The following is a 17,841-nucleotide window of genomic DNA, read 5'->3' on the forward strand; positions in this document are numbered from 1 at the left end:
GGAATAAGACAAGGCTGTCTACTCTCTCCATGCATCTTCAATATTGTACTTGAAGTTCTAGCTGGAGCCATACGACAACAAAAGGAGATCAAGGGGATATAAACTGGAAAGAAAGAGGTCAAACTCTCACTATTTGCAGACGATATGATAGTTCACATAAGTGATCCAAAAAAACTCTACCAGGGAACTCCTCCAGCTGATAAATACTTTCAGCAAAGTGGCAGGATACAAGAGCAGCTCAAAAAAATCAGTAGGCCTACTATATACAGATGATAAAAGAGCTGAGAAAGAAATCAGAGAAACATCACCCTTTACAATTGCCACAAACAACATAAATACCTTGGGGTAACGCTACCAAACAAGTGAAAGACCTGTATTTCTCTTCTTCATTACAGTGAATTCACAATTTATCCTCATGCAAAAGGGTCATTCTAAGTCCCAGTATATATTATGTAGGTTAGATGACATTAAAATTGAATGTGCCTTCTATGGGTGATGGACACCTAAAAATAAAACCACTTAGAAAAGTATATTTGCACTGCTCCCATGATTTAATCCTTCTACGTTAGTTAAGCTGGGTACCTCTAACATCAAGTCTTGATTACAGGATTGTTTTCACAGGGCTGTGCTTTTTCTATGTTTGCAGTCCAGATTTCTGTGGTCAAGAAGATGGTACATAAATCATAATTCTATCAAATGTTCTCCTGGGAAATTTATATAAACAGAGTTTCTTACTGAACATGGTTTTATTATTCTTCACTATAAAGATTGATTCAGGATGTGCCATAATATCAAAAAGGATAACTGAGCCAAGAACTGCAAATCTTTGAGTTGGTCAGGAGGAATAGTGACTTTCATGTGTACTATATGGTTCCATGCTTCACATTGGAAAGGGACAGACATGGGCCTTCAATTGGCTTGATGCAGAATACAAAATTAATTTAGTCAAAAATAAACACCAACAGCCTATTACTTTATTTATCTGACCTGTGTTTGACATAAACATTGACTGATTAACAGACAAAGACATCTGGAAAAATAAAAGTAAACTTTTCTTTTACTAAATCATATTTTACTATATGCCGATATATGACTGAGATGGTCACTAACTCGTGAGTAAACTGCTTATTGTCTTCTCTGTGGAAGGTTAATACCACACAGGTAAGAAATGTGAAAAGGGAGAGTTTTGACTAACATAAGAAGACACTGAGAATCATCAGGATTAAGAATTCAAATCTGAATGAGCAGCATATTTAAAACATCCAGGATAGGCAAAATGGCTGAGAGAATAAAATTTATTGCCATGCAAGACTGATGTTCTTAGTTTGATTGCTGCGACCCAAGGAAGAAGGAGAGAAATGACTCTCAAAGTTTGTCCTCTGACCAATACATACATGGCCTCACTCACACATACACATCATACACCATGAAATGTGTGCATGCACACACACACATACACACATGCACACTCACACTACACATACACACACACACACACACACACGGGACGGTGATGATAATTATGGGATATTTGTACACTGTGAGAGAATATGCTACTGCGATTGGTATAATAAAGAGCTGAATGGCTAATAGCTAGTCAGGAAGTATAGGCGGGATTTCTAGGCAAAGAAAAAGGAAGTAAGAGATGGATCTAGGTGCAGGAGAGACGACAAGGTGACATGGATGGAGTCACCAGCCAGATACCAAGGAAGCAGCATGAGTAGTACAGAAGGTGAGGCAATGAGCCATGTGACAGAATGTGGATTAAAATAAAGTTGGTTAACTTTAGTTAAAAGAGCTAGTGGGACAAGCCTAAGCTAAGGAAGGCCAGGGTTTCATAACTAATAAGAAGTCTCTGTGTTATTATTTGTGAGCTGGCAGCCCAAAGAAAATTCAACTAAAAATAATGATGGTGCCAAATTTAAAAACTCCAACATGTAAAGAGGAAACATGAGACATCAATATTAGACTTGATACCTGACTAGAACATGCAAACAAACCAAGCCTACATAAGGACAAATCTTGAGAAAATTCACAGAAACTGGAGAAACTCAAGTGTTTCCTAAGTGCTCAAGTTCACCTTTAACCTTACTTGTGGCTTTAGAAATCCACACTTTGAACCTGGCATGAAAGATGCCTTTAATCCCAACACTCAGGAGGCAACTGCAAGAGGATCTCTGAGAACAAGGCCATCATGGTATACAGAATGAGTACCAGGATAGCCAGGCTACACAGCAAACGCCTGTCTCAAAAAAACCTTAAACTCAGGAAACAAAGAGAAAGAATTGCACATTTTAAAGACACCACATTATGTCAGAAGAGAGACAAATATTAGAGAAACAGACCATTTCAAGTATTGGTGAGACTGTGGAATCAGGAACCCTCACTGCTCTGGAATGCATATGGTGCAGAAATTCTGAGAACAAGCTGGCAATAGTCACAGAAATAAACAATGCTGACAGACTGCCATGCAGAAACTCACGCTTGGCTCTATCGGGGTTATTTGCAGAAGTGACTGTTATTAAATAGAGTTTATAGTGACTATGCACTTGTAGGAAGCTAACTCTCCACCAGAATGAAAGAGAGATATATCATAGCAAGGATACTGTGTAAACTATGGTGCAGTTTTAGAAGAAATAAGAATAAGACACATGCAACAATACTTTTACTTTTACAGATCACACATGCCCACAACATTATGTAGCTGTATATTATGCAAATGCAGAATTGGACTCCTTTCAATCATTTCCACGAATATCTTGGAAAGATCATATGACTGTTGAGAAAGTAGTTCAGGAACTATAAAACCAAACATGAGGAATTTTGTAGAAAAATCACAGAAATTTGTCAATAGTTAAGCAGGTTATCTAACAGAAGCAAAAATCAATGAAAAATGATCATTTTTAAAATTAAAAAGTGGTAAGAAAATAAAACTCCTTGCGCAATTCTATCTTTCTTGGTAGTGTGTCCCGCAGAAATCTTCCTTTATCTCATAAATGTCAGAAAACCATGAAATAAAACACATGGATTTCTTTAAAGCCATTATCTCAGTGCATCTGCAGATGAAATGTCCAAGTGCTGTTCAACAGAAGCAGTTCTGTGGAGATCAGACTACATGCTCCAGTGCGCAGCTCTCTGCTGGCTTTTCTCCACACAGGTTTACTTTTCTAGACCATGTGGGCCACATTCTAGAACAGAGCAGTTGGAAAATGAAGGGAATTGGCACACTTTGCTGTTCATGTTTGTGTGCAGAGGGCTTGCTGCATGGCCATGCTTTGCTGTTCACGTGTGTGAAGAGGGCTTACTGCATGACCATGGTAGCTGCTTTCATTAAAAGCCTCAAACACACTGATGTTAGAGGGAGATGACACACTTATGTGTTGATATATTATTTATGATTTATTAAAGCTTGTCTGAAGATCAGAAAAGCAGCTAGCCGCTGGCTTTTACCTCTACCTCTGGACTTGAAGCTAATAATCTAAAACTGACTTTGCTTCTTCTTTTATACCTCTCAGATCCTGGGAGTAAAGGTCTGTGATCCCAACTGTTTCTGCTCACACTATTTTGTGCAGCTCAGTTTGGCATTGAGATAACAGAGATCCATCTGCCTGTCTTTTGAGTCCTGGCTCTATGGCTTGCTAGTATGACTGCTGGGATTAAAGATGCCTGGCTCTGTGGCTTGTGGCTAGCTTTGCATTCTGTATCCTTGGGTAAGTTTCAGCAAATCATAAATAATATATCACATCACACATATATGTACCTGATTTCATAGATACAGGATGATATGGTTCATGCCCAAGGATTCTCAGTGCTATCTTAGATCATTTACTGAAAAGAGATTTATCCAAAACTCTAGGTCAGTTTGTATTCTCAACAGAATCCATTTTCCATTCATTGTACAGAAACTGTGTGGTTCTTTTACCATTTCATCAAAGTTATCAAGCTAAACAAGTAATTATCTCTGAATTAGAAAAGCGTTTAGACATTTGATATTATGAAGTTTTCTTTTCCATTGAAACTGAAGTTCTGAATGTTTACTGACTGAAAACGTTATTAGTTTTTAAATGATGAACATTTTTAATGTGCCAAAAAGGAAACATCAAAATTACTAAACAGATGTTTCAAATGAGGCAATAGTTCATGCACTTTGTGTTGTGTAAACAATAAAAACAAAGAACACTGGTGTGGATGAAAACTCCATGTATTCTGTGAGTGTGTGTAAAGATGTAAGTATGGACTTACTGGGAGTCATAGATCCCTTACAGTTCTTGTCCTTGGTTAGCACTAGCGAAGGTCAGAATGTGTCATGTAGCAAACAAGATGGTAGACTTAAAATTGAGTCTCACTCTGTAATGATTTCTATTTTATATGACAAAACTCAATATAAAGGTGGCAATTGTGTCCATGTGTTTAGAGGAACAGTCATTTTGCAGGTCTTACTGTATACAGTCAATACAGAAACAATAAAATGTTAACACAATTGGAAGAGGTGGCTGACTACTGGGTTAATCATAACTATTACATTTCTCAGTGGGATTGAAGTGACTTTGATGAATTTGTATGGCTTAGTAGTTGGGCCAAAAGCACATTTAAAAATGATAACTTTGGGGATGGTTTTAAAACAATATTAGGAATAAGGTGCAATTCCAGATTTGGGGCTATTGTCATTTTTTGCTTTCTCTTGAAATTTCCATCATAAATAGACACATTTGTCCATTATTTAAAGCTGACACAATGTTCACAATAAGCTATATTAAAATCAGACTATTTTTAAAACATGCTAACATGTATTTCCCTTTAAAATGAAAGTTCACCTTGGGGGAGGGTCTGAGCCCTCCCTGGAATGAAATGATAGACTCTAGAGATGCCCCATGGAGGGCCTTACCCTCCCTGGGGAATGGAGTGGGGATTGGGTGGGTGCTGCGGTTGTTTGTAGGGAGGAGCAGGCGTGGAGGAGATGGGGGGAGCTGGGACTGACATGGGAAGCAAGCTTGTTTCTAACTTAAATATATAATAAAAAACTGTTTCAAAAAAATGAAAGTTCACAAAGATAAGATCAGTGAGAAGAGTGGAGAAATGCTTCATCTATGGTCATTGAAAGAGAGAATTGGACGAACTCTTGCATTGATCTTACAGAGCTGGAGCTTGCTCTCCTGCATCTACCACACTGGAATGACAGGGCTTTATGCCATACACCTTCAGGTGTCCCCAGACTTCCTGGAAAGAAAGTTATTGCACTTCAACTCACTCCTAAAAGCCAATCTCCTTATATTATCATTAGCACATTTCATGAGTAAAGAACAAAATCCACAAGATTATACTTCAAACAAGTTGTTCACACTGTTGTTTAGTCCTAGTGAGAATTCATTATGGCGAGGGCATGGTTTTTTCTAATGGGTCTTTTTTCTTAATAATACAAGGGTACCATTCACAATGATACTTGTTTGGTAAGGTTTGAATATATCAGGTTTTCATCAAGCCTTTAAATCTAGGACCAGAACATTTTTCCATAAAGAGCTATGTAGTCAGTAGTTTCTTCCTTATGAATTATGGTCTTGGTTGTCACTATCACTAAATTAATAGCTATATAAATCTTAGCAAATAATGCTAAATGTTAAATGTTAAAATATTTCCCACTTATTGAGTTTTAAAATATAATGTTTATACATTTCAGAGACAGAAAATATTTCAATTCTACAACCAAATATTTTAACAAGAAATACATTTTTCTCCCTAATGATGTTAAGACTGAAGTTTTGTAAATATTTTGGGTCCTTTATACATTCAAGAATGTAAAATTATAGAAATTAAGAATCAGTAAACTAAGGGATAGTGGTGACTTAGATTGCTTATAGAAGCCTCCTTTTCACCCTTAAGAAGGTAACAATTTGCATCCTCTTCATGAAAAGCTTGATCTGTCATTTTAAATGAAAATAGTATGCAAAAACATTTGTGCCCACCACATTTAATCAATGACAGCAGACCGTTGGAACAGCAAGCCTTCATCTGTGGATGAAGTCACACTACCCACTGAAATCAACCATTGTTTGTCCCCCAACCAGAGGACAAGACATCTCTGCTTCTGTCTTTTAGAATGGGAGCCTAGCCTTTATGGTGGAGATGCCTCAGCAGCCCAGTCTTGGCTATTTCAGAATCCAGCCTGTCTCTTCACTCTGGAATCAGGTTCTTTCACACATATTACTTACCTTTCTTCTAAGTTAGCTGCACATTACACTTGCCTCTGGATGCCTCCTTTTAACTATAAACAGAGCCAAGTCCGGTATTTCAAATGAAACAAACTAAAACTCATGGTTACCCTGTCTCCCAGTTCCTCCCTCTCTCTTAGCCTTTGGTAGAGCCCTCTGCACTGACTGTGTCCTTTACCCTACTGCTTGCCAGCTTCTTCCGTAGCTATCCTACTATACTATTCTTGTTAGAAATTGAGTGTGTGTTTTCTAAATTTTGCAAATGATGTTTCTGATTACCATATTCTTTTCTTAGGTCTTACCAAATCCCATTCTGACATTTCTGTCTCTAATTACATAAGTTATTCTATTCTAAAATTGCTGACAACTTAATTTCATCTCCATAATGTATATAGCAATACTGACTTTCTTGGAGAAATATGGAAATTTTATGTCAGTTACTGTGTGTAAAGCCCTCAGATCAGCACAGGGCACACAACAAACACTGAGGGAATGATAACTATAAGCACTATTTATTTTCTTATATTTTTAGTTGTGAGCCTAGCCTTGGGAGTCTGGAATCTGTCAACTAATTCTCTCTAAAATGTACATTTTTCCTTTGTTCATAACTTGAGCTCCAATTCGTTTTTAATTGTTCCTTAAGATAAGGAGTGCAAAGATGGGCAGCACTGTCTCCTGCCCCATTTCCTCTCCAACTGATACCAGACTGTACTGCAAGAGAGTAACTTCACAGCCCTTGTGCTCTTATACAAGGACTCCATCTCTGTGTGCGTCAGTTTCTTTACCTACAAGGGCTCACACCAGACTACTGCAGAGGGTAAAAATATTAATAGAAATAAATGCTCAGGATAGTGAAAAACACACAGCCTCAGGGGATACATCAATTTTATAGTAACACGGGAGCCCCCTTGTGGTGATATATTGCTTATGACTTAATAAAGTTTGCCTGAAGATCAGAGAAGCAAAGGAGCCAGTCAGTAGATCTTACCTCTACCAAGGCTGAATTGGAGATCCTGTCTTCCCTGTGACTGGAAACTGAATCTCCCATGAGACTCTTTGATTTTCCTAACATACTCTCTAGTGCTGGGATTAAAGGTGTGAGCTCTGTTTTTCTTTTAGACTGATTCACTCTCCTGTAGTCTAGGGTGGTCTTGAACTCACAGAGATCTATCTGCCTCTGTCTCCTGAGTCCTGGGATTAAAGGTTTGTGCCACCACTGACCAGCTTCTACATCTGTCTAGTGTGATTAGCTTTGCATTCTGGTCCCCAGCAGGATTTATTAAATCATGAACCATCTATCACGATTCTTCCTTTTTTGTCTAAAGACAGAGAGTAGAAGCTTGGAAGTGACATGAATGAAAACCCATCAGAGCTTAGATTGGGGCAAGTTCAAATTAGGACAAGTTCAAATTATACATGAAGAAAAATGGCTTCCTTACTGAAGCTGAACCAATCACATAAGTGTTCACAGGGATTTCACTGACAGACATCAAGTGTCTGACCTCCTGCTACGAGCCGTCTTCCCTTGCTCTTTACCCCAGGCATTTTAAAGTGTATTTATATTCTGCTTTCAGAAGATTTTGTCATTTCACAGAACATTTAGTAGTTTATTTTATTAGGTGTGAGTTATTACACATCCTGGGTTTCAATTACTTTGATTATAAGCTATGTTTTCAGAATGGTTGTAATAGACTATACAGTCCTTGATACTGAGATGACAGATGGCTATAAACTAACATCGGATCAGGGATTCTTGAGTTTAAACACTGGGTATGTCACTGGCTGTGTATGAGTTATAACCCTCTCTACTTTTCTTTCTGTATGTAAAAAGACAATTATCATGTCCAGTACCTGAGAGATCTAGCAAAAACTAGAAAGACATCAAGCATAGTCCCATGCACAGTAGGTTTACAATAAGGAACAACTTCTATCACAAGAAATCTTGGGTTCCTGTCCTTAATATAGGACAATGATACATCTAGCAACCACCATATTTAACTTATTCACTGAATATTTAATATGCTTATAGCAACTATTAAAATGGAAAAGTTCTATGAAGTACAAAGAATTCCATATTTTAATAAATATTTAAAGATCTAACAAAATGTGTAGAGATTGTTTCCACATGGTGTATTTAAGGAAACAGGAAACTCTAAGATGTATAGTTGAGAGAACTTCTGGTCCCCAGAGTTTAGAAGGCAGACAAATGAGATTTTAGATGCTGCATGGCAATTCAGGAAAACAATTTTATTCATATGAGCATGCCATTTGTGGGTAACAGCACAAGACTCAGTGTAGTAGGTATATACAGACACCTGGAAAAGGCAGAATTCCTAAAATTAAGTATTTCAGTTAAAAAAGAAGGGAAAGGTTTATACCCTATGACCTGACACAGTTTATGAAGTAAAGAATAAACCTTGACTGTTATTGCCTAGAGCACTGTACACAGCAACCTCCAAGGAGCTAAGAATTTGGTAAGTAAATTAAGCATCCTTCATTATGGCCTACAAGTGGCAATATGATTACTCTACATCTCAAAGTAAAAGAGACATAGAAATGATAATGAGCGAAAAATAATTGTTAACAGAACTCAGAACTTTCTGAGTCATTCTGCTCTCAGTATAGAATATATACATTTGCCTCTGATGAAGTCAGCAGTTTTGTTTTAGTTTGTGGATAATTAAATGCATATATTTCTGTCTGTATTAATACCATTAATTATCCAACTGTGCCATGATTTTCATACAAAGAGTAAATACAAAATTGCATACATCGGTAGCTGTGTCAGTCAGGGAAATCAGGACGCAGAGGGCAAGAAGGTAGGCAGCCAAGTGGGAAGGCAGCTCAGAGCTGAACACTGGTGGAGGCTCCAGGACTTCCAAATGAGGTGGGTTGCAGTGAGTTCAGAATGAGAAGCAGAGCTCCCTGAGTGAAGAAATCTACTGGTGAAAGAATTACTTCTGTCTCCTGAAGCCCTTTGACTGTAGGAACTGTGGACTATTCCCAGGTCCCCTCCTCCCATGTGTTACAATGGAATTTAAAAGCTACTTCATCTCATATCTGAGAAGTAGAAACATATTTGCAACAAATAAAGAGTTTAACTGAATGTGGTATGCCACACCAGCTCTGCCTGTGTACGTGCTGTTACACTGCCATGAAAACTTCGGCAAGCTTTGCTTTCCTGATAAACTGCCATATTGTCCCTAAGCTTTAGGAGGCAGAAGCAGGCGGTCTCTGAATTCTAGTCCAGCCTGGTCTACAGAGTGAGTTCCAGAGCAGCTAGGGATATAGAGAAATCTTGTTTCAAAACAGTAAATCAAAAAATAAAAGTTAAACAAAACAAACAAAAAGAAGCCTTGATTTTCTTTTGTGTTGGTCAACAACCCTGGGACATGGGGCATGCCTAGGTTGATAAACCCAGTAGCACACTAATGGAGAAAACGGATTTTTCCCGTTGCCAGTAGTTATCAATTGGAAACAACTTCTTGATTAGGGGCAGATCTATGTGCACTTTCTACTTTCAGTGCTGGAACTCTGTCCGGCTTGAAATTGTACAAGTTTTGTTATCTAATTTGTTAAATTCAAGGGCCCAGGATTCATAAATTTTATCATCTATCCAGTGTGTTTTGTGATTACAGGGTAAACATGTCACAATTTTAGTTTCACCAAATCTAAAAAGAAATACTTTGAGGGAAATTTGTTAATTTTTAATTCAGTCACAGATTTGATCTCCAGTGGAAAAAAATGAAGCAGTCATTTCTACTGACCATCTATCAGACATGCACTTCCATTTCTCTGTGTACAAGGCGGAGCTCTAGGCATCCAAAACTTACCCAACTTGAAAACTTCCCTTTTTAGCAAAAGCCATCTGTACGATCATCCCCAAGATCTTCCCACTACTATGAATATGTTCTTGCCACTTTATAGTTCCACTTGTGAAAATGGAATTGGAATCTTTATTATGCATCCAAGAGTTCCCTTCCTAAAGCCTGCTCCCTCGTCTTCTTCCCATTCCTTTAATGGCCTCCAGTGTGCCACAATAAATGAAAGACCCAGAGACAGATATTGAGGTTCAAGCCTCAAGCTGAACATCGGAAAAGCAAAAACAGCTGGTCACTTGCTCTTACCTCTACCTCAGACTTAAAGGCGATCCTGGCTCTAGCAAACCTCAGACTGCAATCCCAGACTGCTATGCTCTCCTCAATGTGGCTGGAGAATCCTGAGCCTCACAAATGAAGACCCTGCTTCCATCTCTTTTTACCTCTCTAGCGCTTTTATGCTGATTCAATCTCGAGTATCCCAGGGTGGCCTTGAACTCACAGAGATCCTTCTGCCTTTGTCTCCTGAGTCCTGGGATTAGAGGTGTGTACCACCACTGCCTGATCTCTATAGCTTGAGGCTGGCTTTGCTTGTTGAACCTCAGGCAAGTTTTAATAAATCATAAATAATACATCACCATATTCCAGGCCTTTCCAAATGTGCTCTAATGCTGCCCCTCTCCCCCTCTCTCAAAGTAGCAAAGCCATCGCCCTCAACCCTTAAGTGACTTCAGAAAAACAATCTCCAAATCTACTCAAAATGGGGAGAGTGTTAAGACTTGCCTTTGTTCCTTTTGAATTACAACCCTATGTCAGTGTCTTGTGTTTGATTTAAGGCTTTATTAATATTGATGCCACTGTTATTCTTATATGTTAATAACTTTTCTATTTCTCAAAGATGCTACCTTGGTGGACGTGGTTTAAGATTTTTGCCATGACCCATGTAATGAAGCTGTATTTTCAGCAGGCAATACATGACATATCAATGTCCATAATTCAAAATATCAATTCATATGTAGCCAATAGGTTTATAAATATGTTTATATTATAAAATTTTATATGTAGATGAAACATACTTGAACAGGAAAATTGATTTTTAAAAAATTGGGTGCGTATGTGTGTCAACACGCACACTGGAACCAGTACATATGTAGGGTGGACAAAAACCTTGATGTCTTAGCAACTCTTCATGGTATGTTTTGGAACAGGTACCTTTACTAGCCTAAAGACTGGCTAGCAGGCTAGGCTAGCTGGATCCCAAACCCCAGAGATTTACCGGCCTCCCCCTCCCCAGCGTTTGGATTTCAAGCCCACATCACCATGTTTGGGTGTTTTATGTTTTAGAAATTGTACAACATTTAGCTCAGCGTGGTTTCATTTTAGACACCAGATTCACCTATTTTCTGTTTGTGCGCTCTAGGTGAGACACCAAGTGTGCACATGTAGCCCTGAGTTACCTCTTCTTTTCTTGCTTCATGTCCTTTCTGAACAAACCAGACGACTTTTGCCTGTAAGGACCGCGGCGTGCACTCCAGTAGAGTACTGTTGCTCTCTATGCCATACGCCAACCTCTCCTCAGTCCTGTCCAAAACGTCTCCTACAACAGAGAGGCAACAGCATCAGCTTCGAGCCTGGAATTTTTATTGCCAAATGTTTCTTTCTTTTAAGCATATTCAGGTCCGGCATCAATGTAAACAACTCTTTCCTGGTTGCTAATTTCTGCTTAGTCGTTTAAATGAATTATTTAGAATGGCGTATGAAAACTTGGGATCTAAACCGGCAAGCAGATGATGAAGTGGGATAGAAAGAGGCATCTGGGAACTTGGCTCCAAAATACAGGCAGTGAGTACAGTGACCAAGTCAGTGGCAATGTTCTCTGATACGACAGGGGCAAGGCATGGGCACCCCATCTGATTTTCCCAGGATTTCCACCTCCCCGTCCCCACCTCCCTACTGCCCCCACCCCCACCCCCCACCACTGCTTTGAAAATTTATCTCTAAACTTCCTAAGATTAAGACCATACTTTCTCTTGTTAAGTAACTGGAGTCCCTTAACTAAATTTGAAGATAACTAATATCAGTTCTAAAATTATTCTGCTGTAGCAGAAGAAACGGTTATTATTTGTTCTAAACCTTAGTAGGTGAGATGATTTAAGTTACATCATACACAGTAAAAAAATAAATTTGAGACAGGCGATGGTAGCACACGCTTTTAATCCCAGCACTCTGAAGGCAGAGTCAGGCAGATCTCTGTGAGCCCAAGGCCAGCCTGGTCTACAGAGGGAGTTCTAGATCTACATAGAGAAACCTTGCCTCAAAAAACAAAAACAAAACAAGAACAAGGAAACAAATAAATTTGAGATGAAGTGGTAGGTCCTGGGAATCACTGCAACCAACCACTGGTAAAATATTGCTTTCTGGTCCTAACCTTCCTCAACCTTATGTCTGATATCAGATAGTGTTAGTGGTGGTATCTGAAGCCAATTTTGCTAGTTCTGTCAATTACCATACATCTGATTTTAAATATATGTGAGAAAAACAGACACAACAGGGACAGTGTTCCAGGAAGTGACTCAGTTAAAGAAATGTGCAGTCCATCTTCATCATACATTAGGTAAATCATAACAATCCAGTTTTCTAAGGATTACCAGCAAACTGTTGTCCAAAGCACTGCTGTGCAGCATTGCCGTGCCGAACGTCCTGCCTGCGGAATCTCCTGGAGAGAAAGAAAATTTAGGAAATCCTGAGACTCCAATTTCCTGGACTTTAATATACAGCCAATTACAAGGAGAAGTCTGTTGTTTCAAAAAAATTATCTGTTATATAAAAGTAGCATAAAATCCAAGCTATACTTTTCTTATATCTAGGGAGTATTTTCAATGGTTAAAAGATCTATATAACACTATGCTTTAAATGTTTACATTAGTTTGAATTCCACATCCTCAAATAGTAATTTAATAAATTTCTCTTTACAGTTTGTTGAACATTTAGTTCAATGAGAAACTTGAAGTCTATAAAGGAATGACAAGTGGCGTGTACAGTTAAGAACAATAGGAAAATTTGTTTGAGTAGAAAACATAGTAAAACGTGTTCGTAATGAAGTGCAATGAGGAATAGATATGTGAATCCAAATATTTTAACTTACTAGAGTCTGGAGTTTCCATTGTTATATTCTTAAGTTCCTTCACTGTCTTGAAAAGTGACAGTGGAATGTCAGTGAGGGTGAGAGTTTTTCTCACACAGGCAAAGCAGGAGTAGAAGATGTTGCCAGTCAAATTTTGGGGTTGTGCACTATATACTGAAGAATACTTAGTATGTTTTGTTTTAAATGGACTGACAATTAGAAAGCCTTATCAAAAGATGCAGAATTTGACAAAATTAGAGTTACAGCTTCCACGTGAATCCTTACTCTGAGCTAGATGGAACAAAACTCATGAGAAAGGCAAAGGTGGGAGGGTTTAGGCTTTGCTTTATACTAGCATGCACAGCTAGTTGGAATGGATACAGGTCAGAGAGTCACTTCAACTGCCAGTGAGGATTCTACCATATAATGAGCATGGCTTCCGTCTCAGATCCTAAGTCTGCTGGACAATGGTGATTGATGGAGCAGAGATCAAAGAGCGTGAGCGAGGAAACTGTTTGCATGTTGTTGGGATTATTATACTAGCCATATGAGGGTAACAGAAGCAGCACCCTAGATCATTCTAGATAAGCAATTTGAGTGGTATATAAATAATTCAAAACTTTGTTCAAAATAAGTGGAAACATGCATTTATGAAAAGTTTACATCTTCCAACAAGCTTCTGGTTCCTGCTAATAGTGCCCCAACACCATTGTCCTTTATGCCCGCATTAAATAATACTCGTGTTATGATCAGGACAAGAACACTTGATCAAAGGAGCCTTGTACTCTTGAAGGATGAATATCTTTCTTATATTTCTTACTTCTTAGACACTTGTAAAGAGGATGCTGGAAATAGACAAAAGGAGAGCCAGGAGGGGAGAAGGAGGCAGCTCATGGACTATAGTGTTTTTGGAAGGTCATTTTAAAGAAGTGACCAGACATGAATTATTGATTTTCCCCTATTAACTCATTTTCACTCAGCAAGCGGAAAAAAGTTTATGTAAATGATGAGCTTTTTTTTCTCCTGCTTTCTATCAGGTCCAAGGCAGAAATGATCACTATAAAAGCAAACTATTTCCTCTCCATGTGCTGACACTTACCCCAAAGCTTCTCTTTCAGGAGAGGTAATAACTGAAATGAATCAGACAGCTCTCTAGGCCCCTGAACTAAGTTAATCCATTTACAAGCATGGCTTTAGACTCTGGCATCTCATCCCTTACTGCTTGCTATTTATCTAAATTTTTCTAAGTTGCTCTTTTAACCCGTTTTTAAAGAATAATGTCAACTTTGTGATTGCATACTTTTAAAAGATACACACCAAATGAAAACATATTAGCTGTGGAAATTGCTTAGTGAAAACAACTTGATGCTGTGTGCCTCATAAAGAACTTGCTAGTTGTATATATATATATATATATACATATATATATATATATATATATATATATATGAACTCCTAAGTGTTTGTTGCAAAATTTGTAAACATTTTTATAATTGTCAATGGCAATTCATCAATAAGCCTTATCACATTGTAAAATGTACTTTTGGGGCAAGACTGGAGATACAGATAAAGGAATGTGGAGAAACATTTGATGGTCTTTGTCTATAGAAGCACACCTTGATTTCAAAAGTTTAAGGAGAGGATAAATCTTTGATGAGACAGGTGTTTTTTTTCCCCTAGGTGTATTTGCTACATAAGATATAGCTTGTTATGGCAACATCTTGTTATAGCTCATAAGTCTCTACATTTTGTGTCAGTTAAAGTAAATTTAAGGAAAAACTTAAAACCCGCGGGTATTGCATCTTTAAAACAATCCCTTCAGATGAGCCCCTGTTCTTGCGTTCAGTGCTGAGTCAGTGAGTAGCTCGGCTCCTCCGGAACACTCTATGCCTTTGCACAATTAATCACCTTAACTGGAGCCTCCCTCAGCTCTGTTGCAAAGTGATGCTCAGCTGTAGAGGATGCAGTAAACCATTACGTACTCTGCACTTGGTCAGTACCCGAAATGCTCAGGGCTGAGCTGCCACCTGAGGCGTTGGTTTCCTGTAGACAAAGGTCTTCACAGCCCAGCCCCGGAGTGTGTGTGTGTAGGTGAGCAAACCTTCCTCAGCATTTAAATAACTGCAGCTATATTCTCCAAGAATGGGTTTGGATACCAATAAGCATTTGTAGAAAGATGAGATGATTTGCTTACTTGCTCAGCGCAATTGATACATTATTTTGCCCACAATTCTCTGAAAGACTCATTTCATCTTTTGCTTGTTATATCCTATCTATAGATCTTCCTTAGAATGTTAACTTGCTAGAGTCAAATTAATAAGGTTTGAATTAATGAAGGCCTTTGTGTTTGTGTGCTTGAGTGTGAGACAGAGGCGGTCATTTTGTGTGATCCTAAAAGGATCAGTATACTGATTTAGACTCAATTTGCTTAAAAATACTTTTTGGAAAAAATAGCCCAAAATTAAATTGGTGTAATTGGAACAAATATCTTTTGTTTGTTTGTTTTTGTTTTTTGTTTTCAAGACAGGGTTTCTCTGTATTATTTTGGAGGCTGTTCTGGAACTCATTCTGTAGACCAGGCTGGCCTTGAACTCACAGAGATCCACCTGCTTCTGCCTCCGGGATGCTGGGATTAAAGGCATGCTCCACCAACACCCGACTCATACAAATATTTTTTCTGAATAAATTTTAGATAGTTCTATGTATTGTTATATATTCCTTGTGAGAACAGCCCACCCTGCTTATTATATATGACTTTTTCTTACTTATTTTCCTAAAATGTGTACAACATTGTATACACATAGCTTGAGTGGGAAAATACCCTTCAAAGTGCTTTGTGATTGATCCTAAACTCCTGCCTAAAGATAGCTTGGGTTTACTTTGCCGTGCAAATGGCAATGCTTTCATAAAGCTATAGACATTAGAGTTCAGAGGTCTCTTGGTACTTTTCATTTGTGTTGAATTAAATCACACATTTCATTAATTACACAGGTCATGTGTTTGCCTAGGACTTAAAGTATTCACTTTCAAATGGTATAAATGAAGACCAGCTGCTGGAGAAGTCATGGGAAACTGCAGGATGTGTTCTAGGATTTATTTATTAATTTTCTTTTTAAGCCTCTGAATCCTCCAATTGTGGTGGCTTGCCATTTCCACTTTTTAAGTTTATCTGAACTTCCTTATGCCTTTCAGGGAAAAAAATCTAAACGAGGCAGAGATTTAATGCAAAGTGAGGTAAAAAGTAAATGTCCAAAAGGGGGTGCTCAGCACTCATCAGTGTACATCATAGAACATCAAAGGCATTTGCAGGAAAATTTCAAGATGTGAATGCTTATGTTTGTGGCCAGAATATGGCTAAGGTAATTTGTTTAGATAAAACAGCTTATTTACATTGAATATGCATAAGAAGGAAAAAAGACCCCCAAACTGATCATTTTTCCAAACTTCCCACCGAGTCTGATGGCTTACCTCTTTGCTTGTGCACCTGTTGGGTAGTACCTGGAGCAGGATATGCCATCCCAGGCACAGTAAGGGTCTCGAGCCAGGCAGCAGTCGGCACAAGCACTGCCATACATGTCGCAGTGATGGAATCTGACCTGTGCCACTGCGGAGGGTGATCCGATGTAGAGCTGTTGCTGCAGGGAACAAGAGGTTGTTAGCAGAGGAGAGTGTGCAGAATTCATTAAGATGGCACCTGTGTTCCTACAGTGATAATATAAAATAGTGACAACCGCTTTCCATCTATAAATCATGTGCTAACATCCTTAAATGATTTGTTTAACACAATAACAGAAAAGACTCAGTCAAGCAAGCAACTTACTCTCTTTGAAGAGATTTCCATAGAAACGATAGGAACTGCATCCTGAAATGAATCAAAATGTATTCTTTTTAGTAAATATAGGAATAGTTGTCTAACAAGAAGTAAACATAGTTATGAATGGTTCTGTGCTTACAGCCTATATTGTTTGCTTTAGTAAATCACCATGTAAATTCAATTCAATTAAAACACACTAATCATTTTCTAATGGAGAAGAATGACTGCACATGGGAGGAACAATGGATGAATCATTTGCACTATTCTTTGTCTCTGGAATAAATAGTAATGACTTTTAATAATACTTGTGATTCACAAACTCTTGTAACTTTAAAATTTACTAAAGTATTTAAACCATTAGAAATAAATTAACTACATTCTAGAATATTTGTTACTCCTACTAAACTTAACGTTTTTAGTTATTTCAAATCAAGCTTGTATGGAAGATATCTCTATTGGAATCGCTATACTGAATACTGTGCAATTTTTGTTCAAGATGAAAAACTTCATTTGCTCAGGGAGAACAATACAGAAAATACATGATACAGCTTTGGGAGCCTTCGGGTTAGGTTAGCAATGCTGTTTAACAGCTGACCTCCTTAATAAGCACGCACACACCCACACACCCACACGTACAAACACAGACACCACACACACATGCATGTGAACACACACACAAACGCATAGACACATACACACAGACACACTCCTAAACACACGTACACACACACTGTTATAACGACCAACTATTTTCTCTCAAAAATTAATCCTCAAACAGTAGCTATTCTCTGTGAGCTCCCCCTGCCTGGTGCTTCTCTACTTGGAGGGTTAGTTTGGAGGACTTGTTTGTGTGTGGGGGGCGTGTGGGCGTGTGCATGC

General features: G+C 38.3%; 1 protein-coding gene across 1 annotated transcript in view; it reads right to left on the reverse strand.

Annotated features, from left to right (window-relative positions):
• Positions 1–17,841, reverse strand: part of LOC121136472 (semaphorin-3E) — a gene marked incomplete at its 5' end in the record, with an annotated part of 56,081 nt that overhangs the window by 13,195 nt on the left and 25,045 nt on the right. The window contains 4 exon segments of the mRNA XM_040736947.1: positions 11,482–11,621; positions 12,673–12,740; positions 16,617–16,783; positions 16,969–17,010. Of these exon segments, the coding sequence (XP_040592881.1) occupies positions 11,482–11,621; positions 12,673–12,740; positions 16,617–16,783; positions 16,969–17,010 (417 nt within the window).

The sequence above is a fragment of the Mesocricetus auratus genome, unplaced genomic scaffold, assembly GCF_017639785.1.
Source record: "Mesocricetus auratus isolate SY011 unplaced genomic scaffold, BCM_Maur_2.0 Super-Scaffold_100251, whole genome shotgun sequence".
Lineage (NCBI taxonomy): Eukaryota > Metazoa > Chordata > Mammalia > Rodentia > Cricetidae > Mesocricetus > Mesocricetus auratus.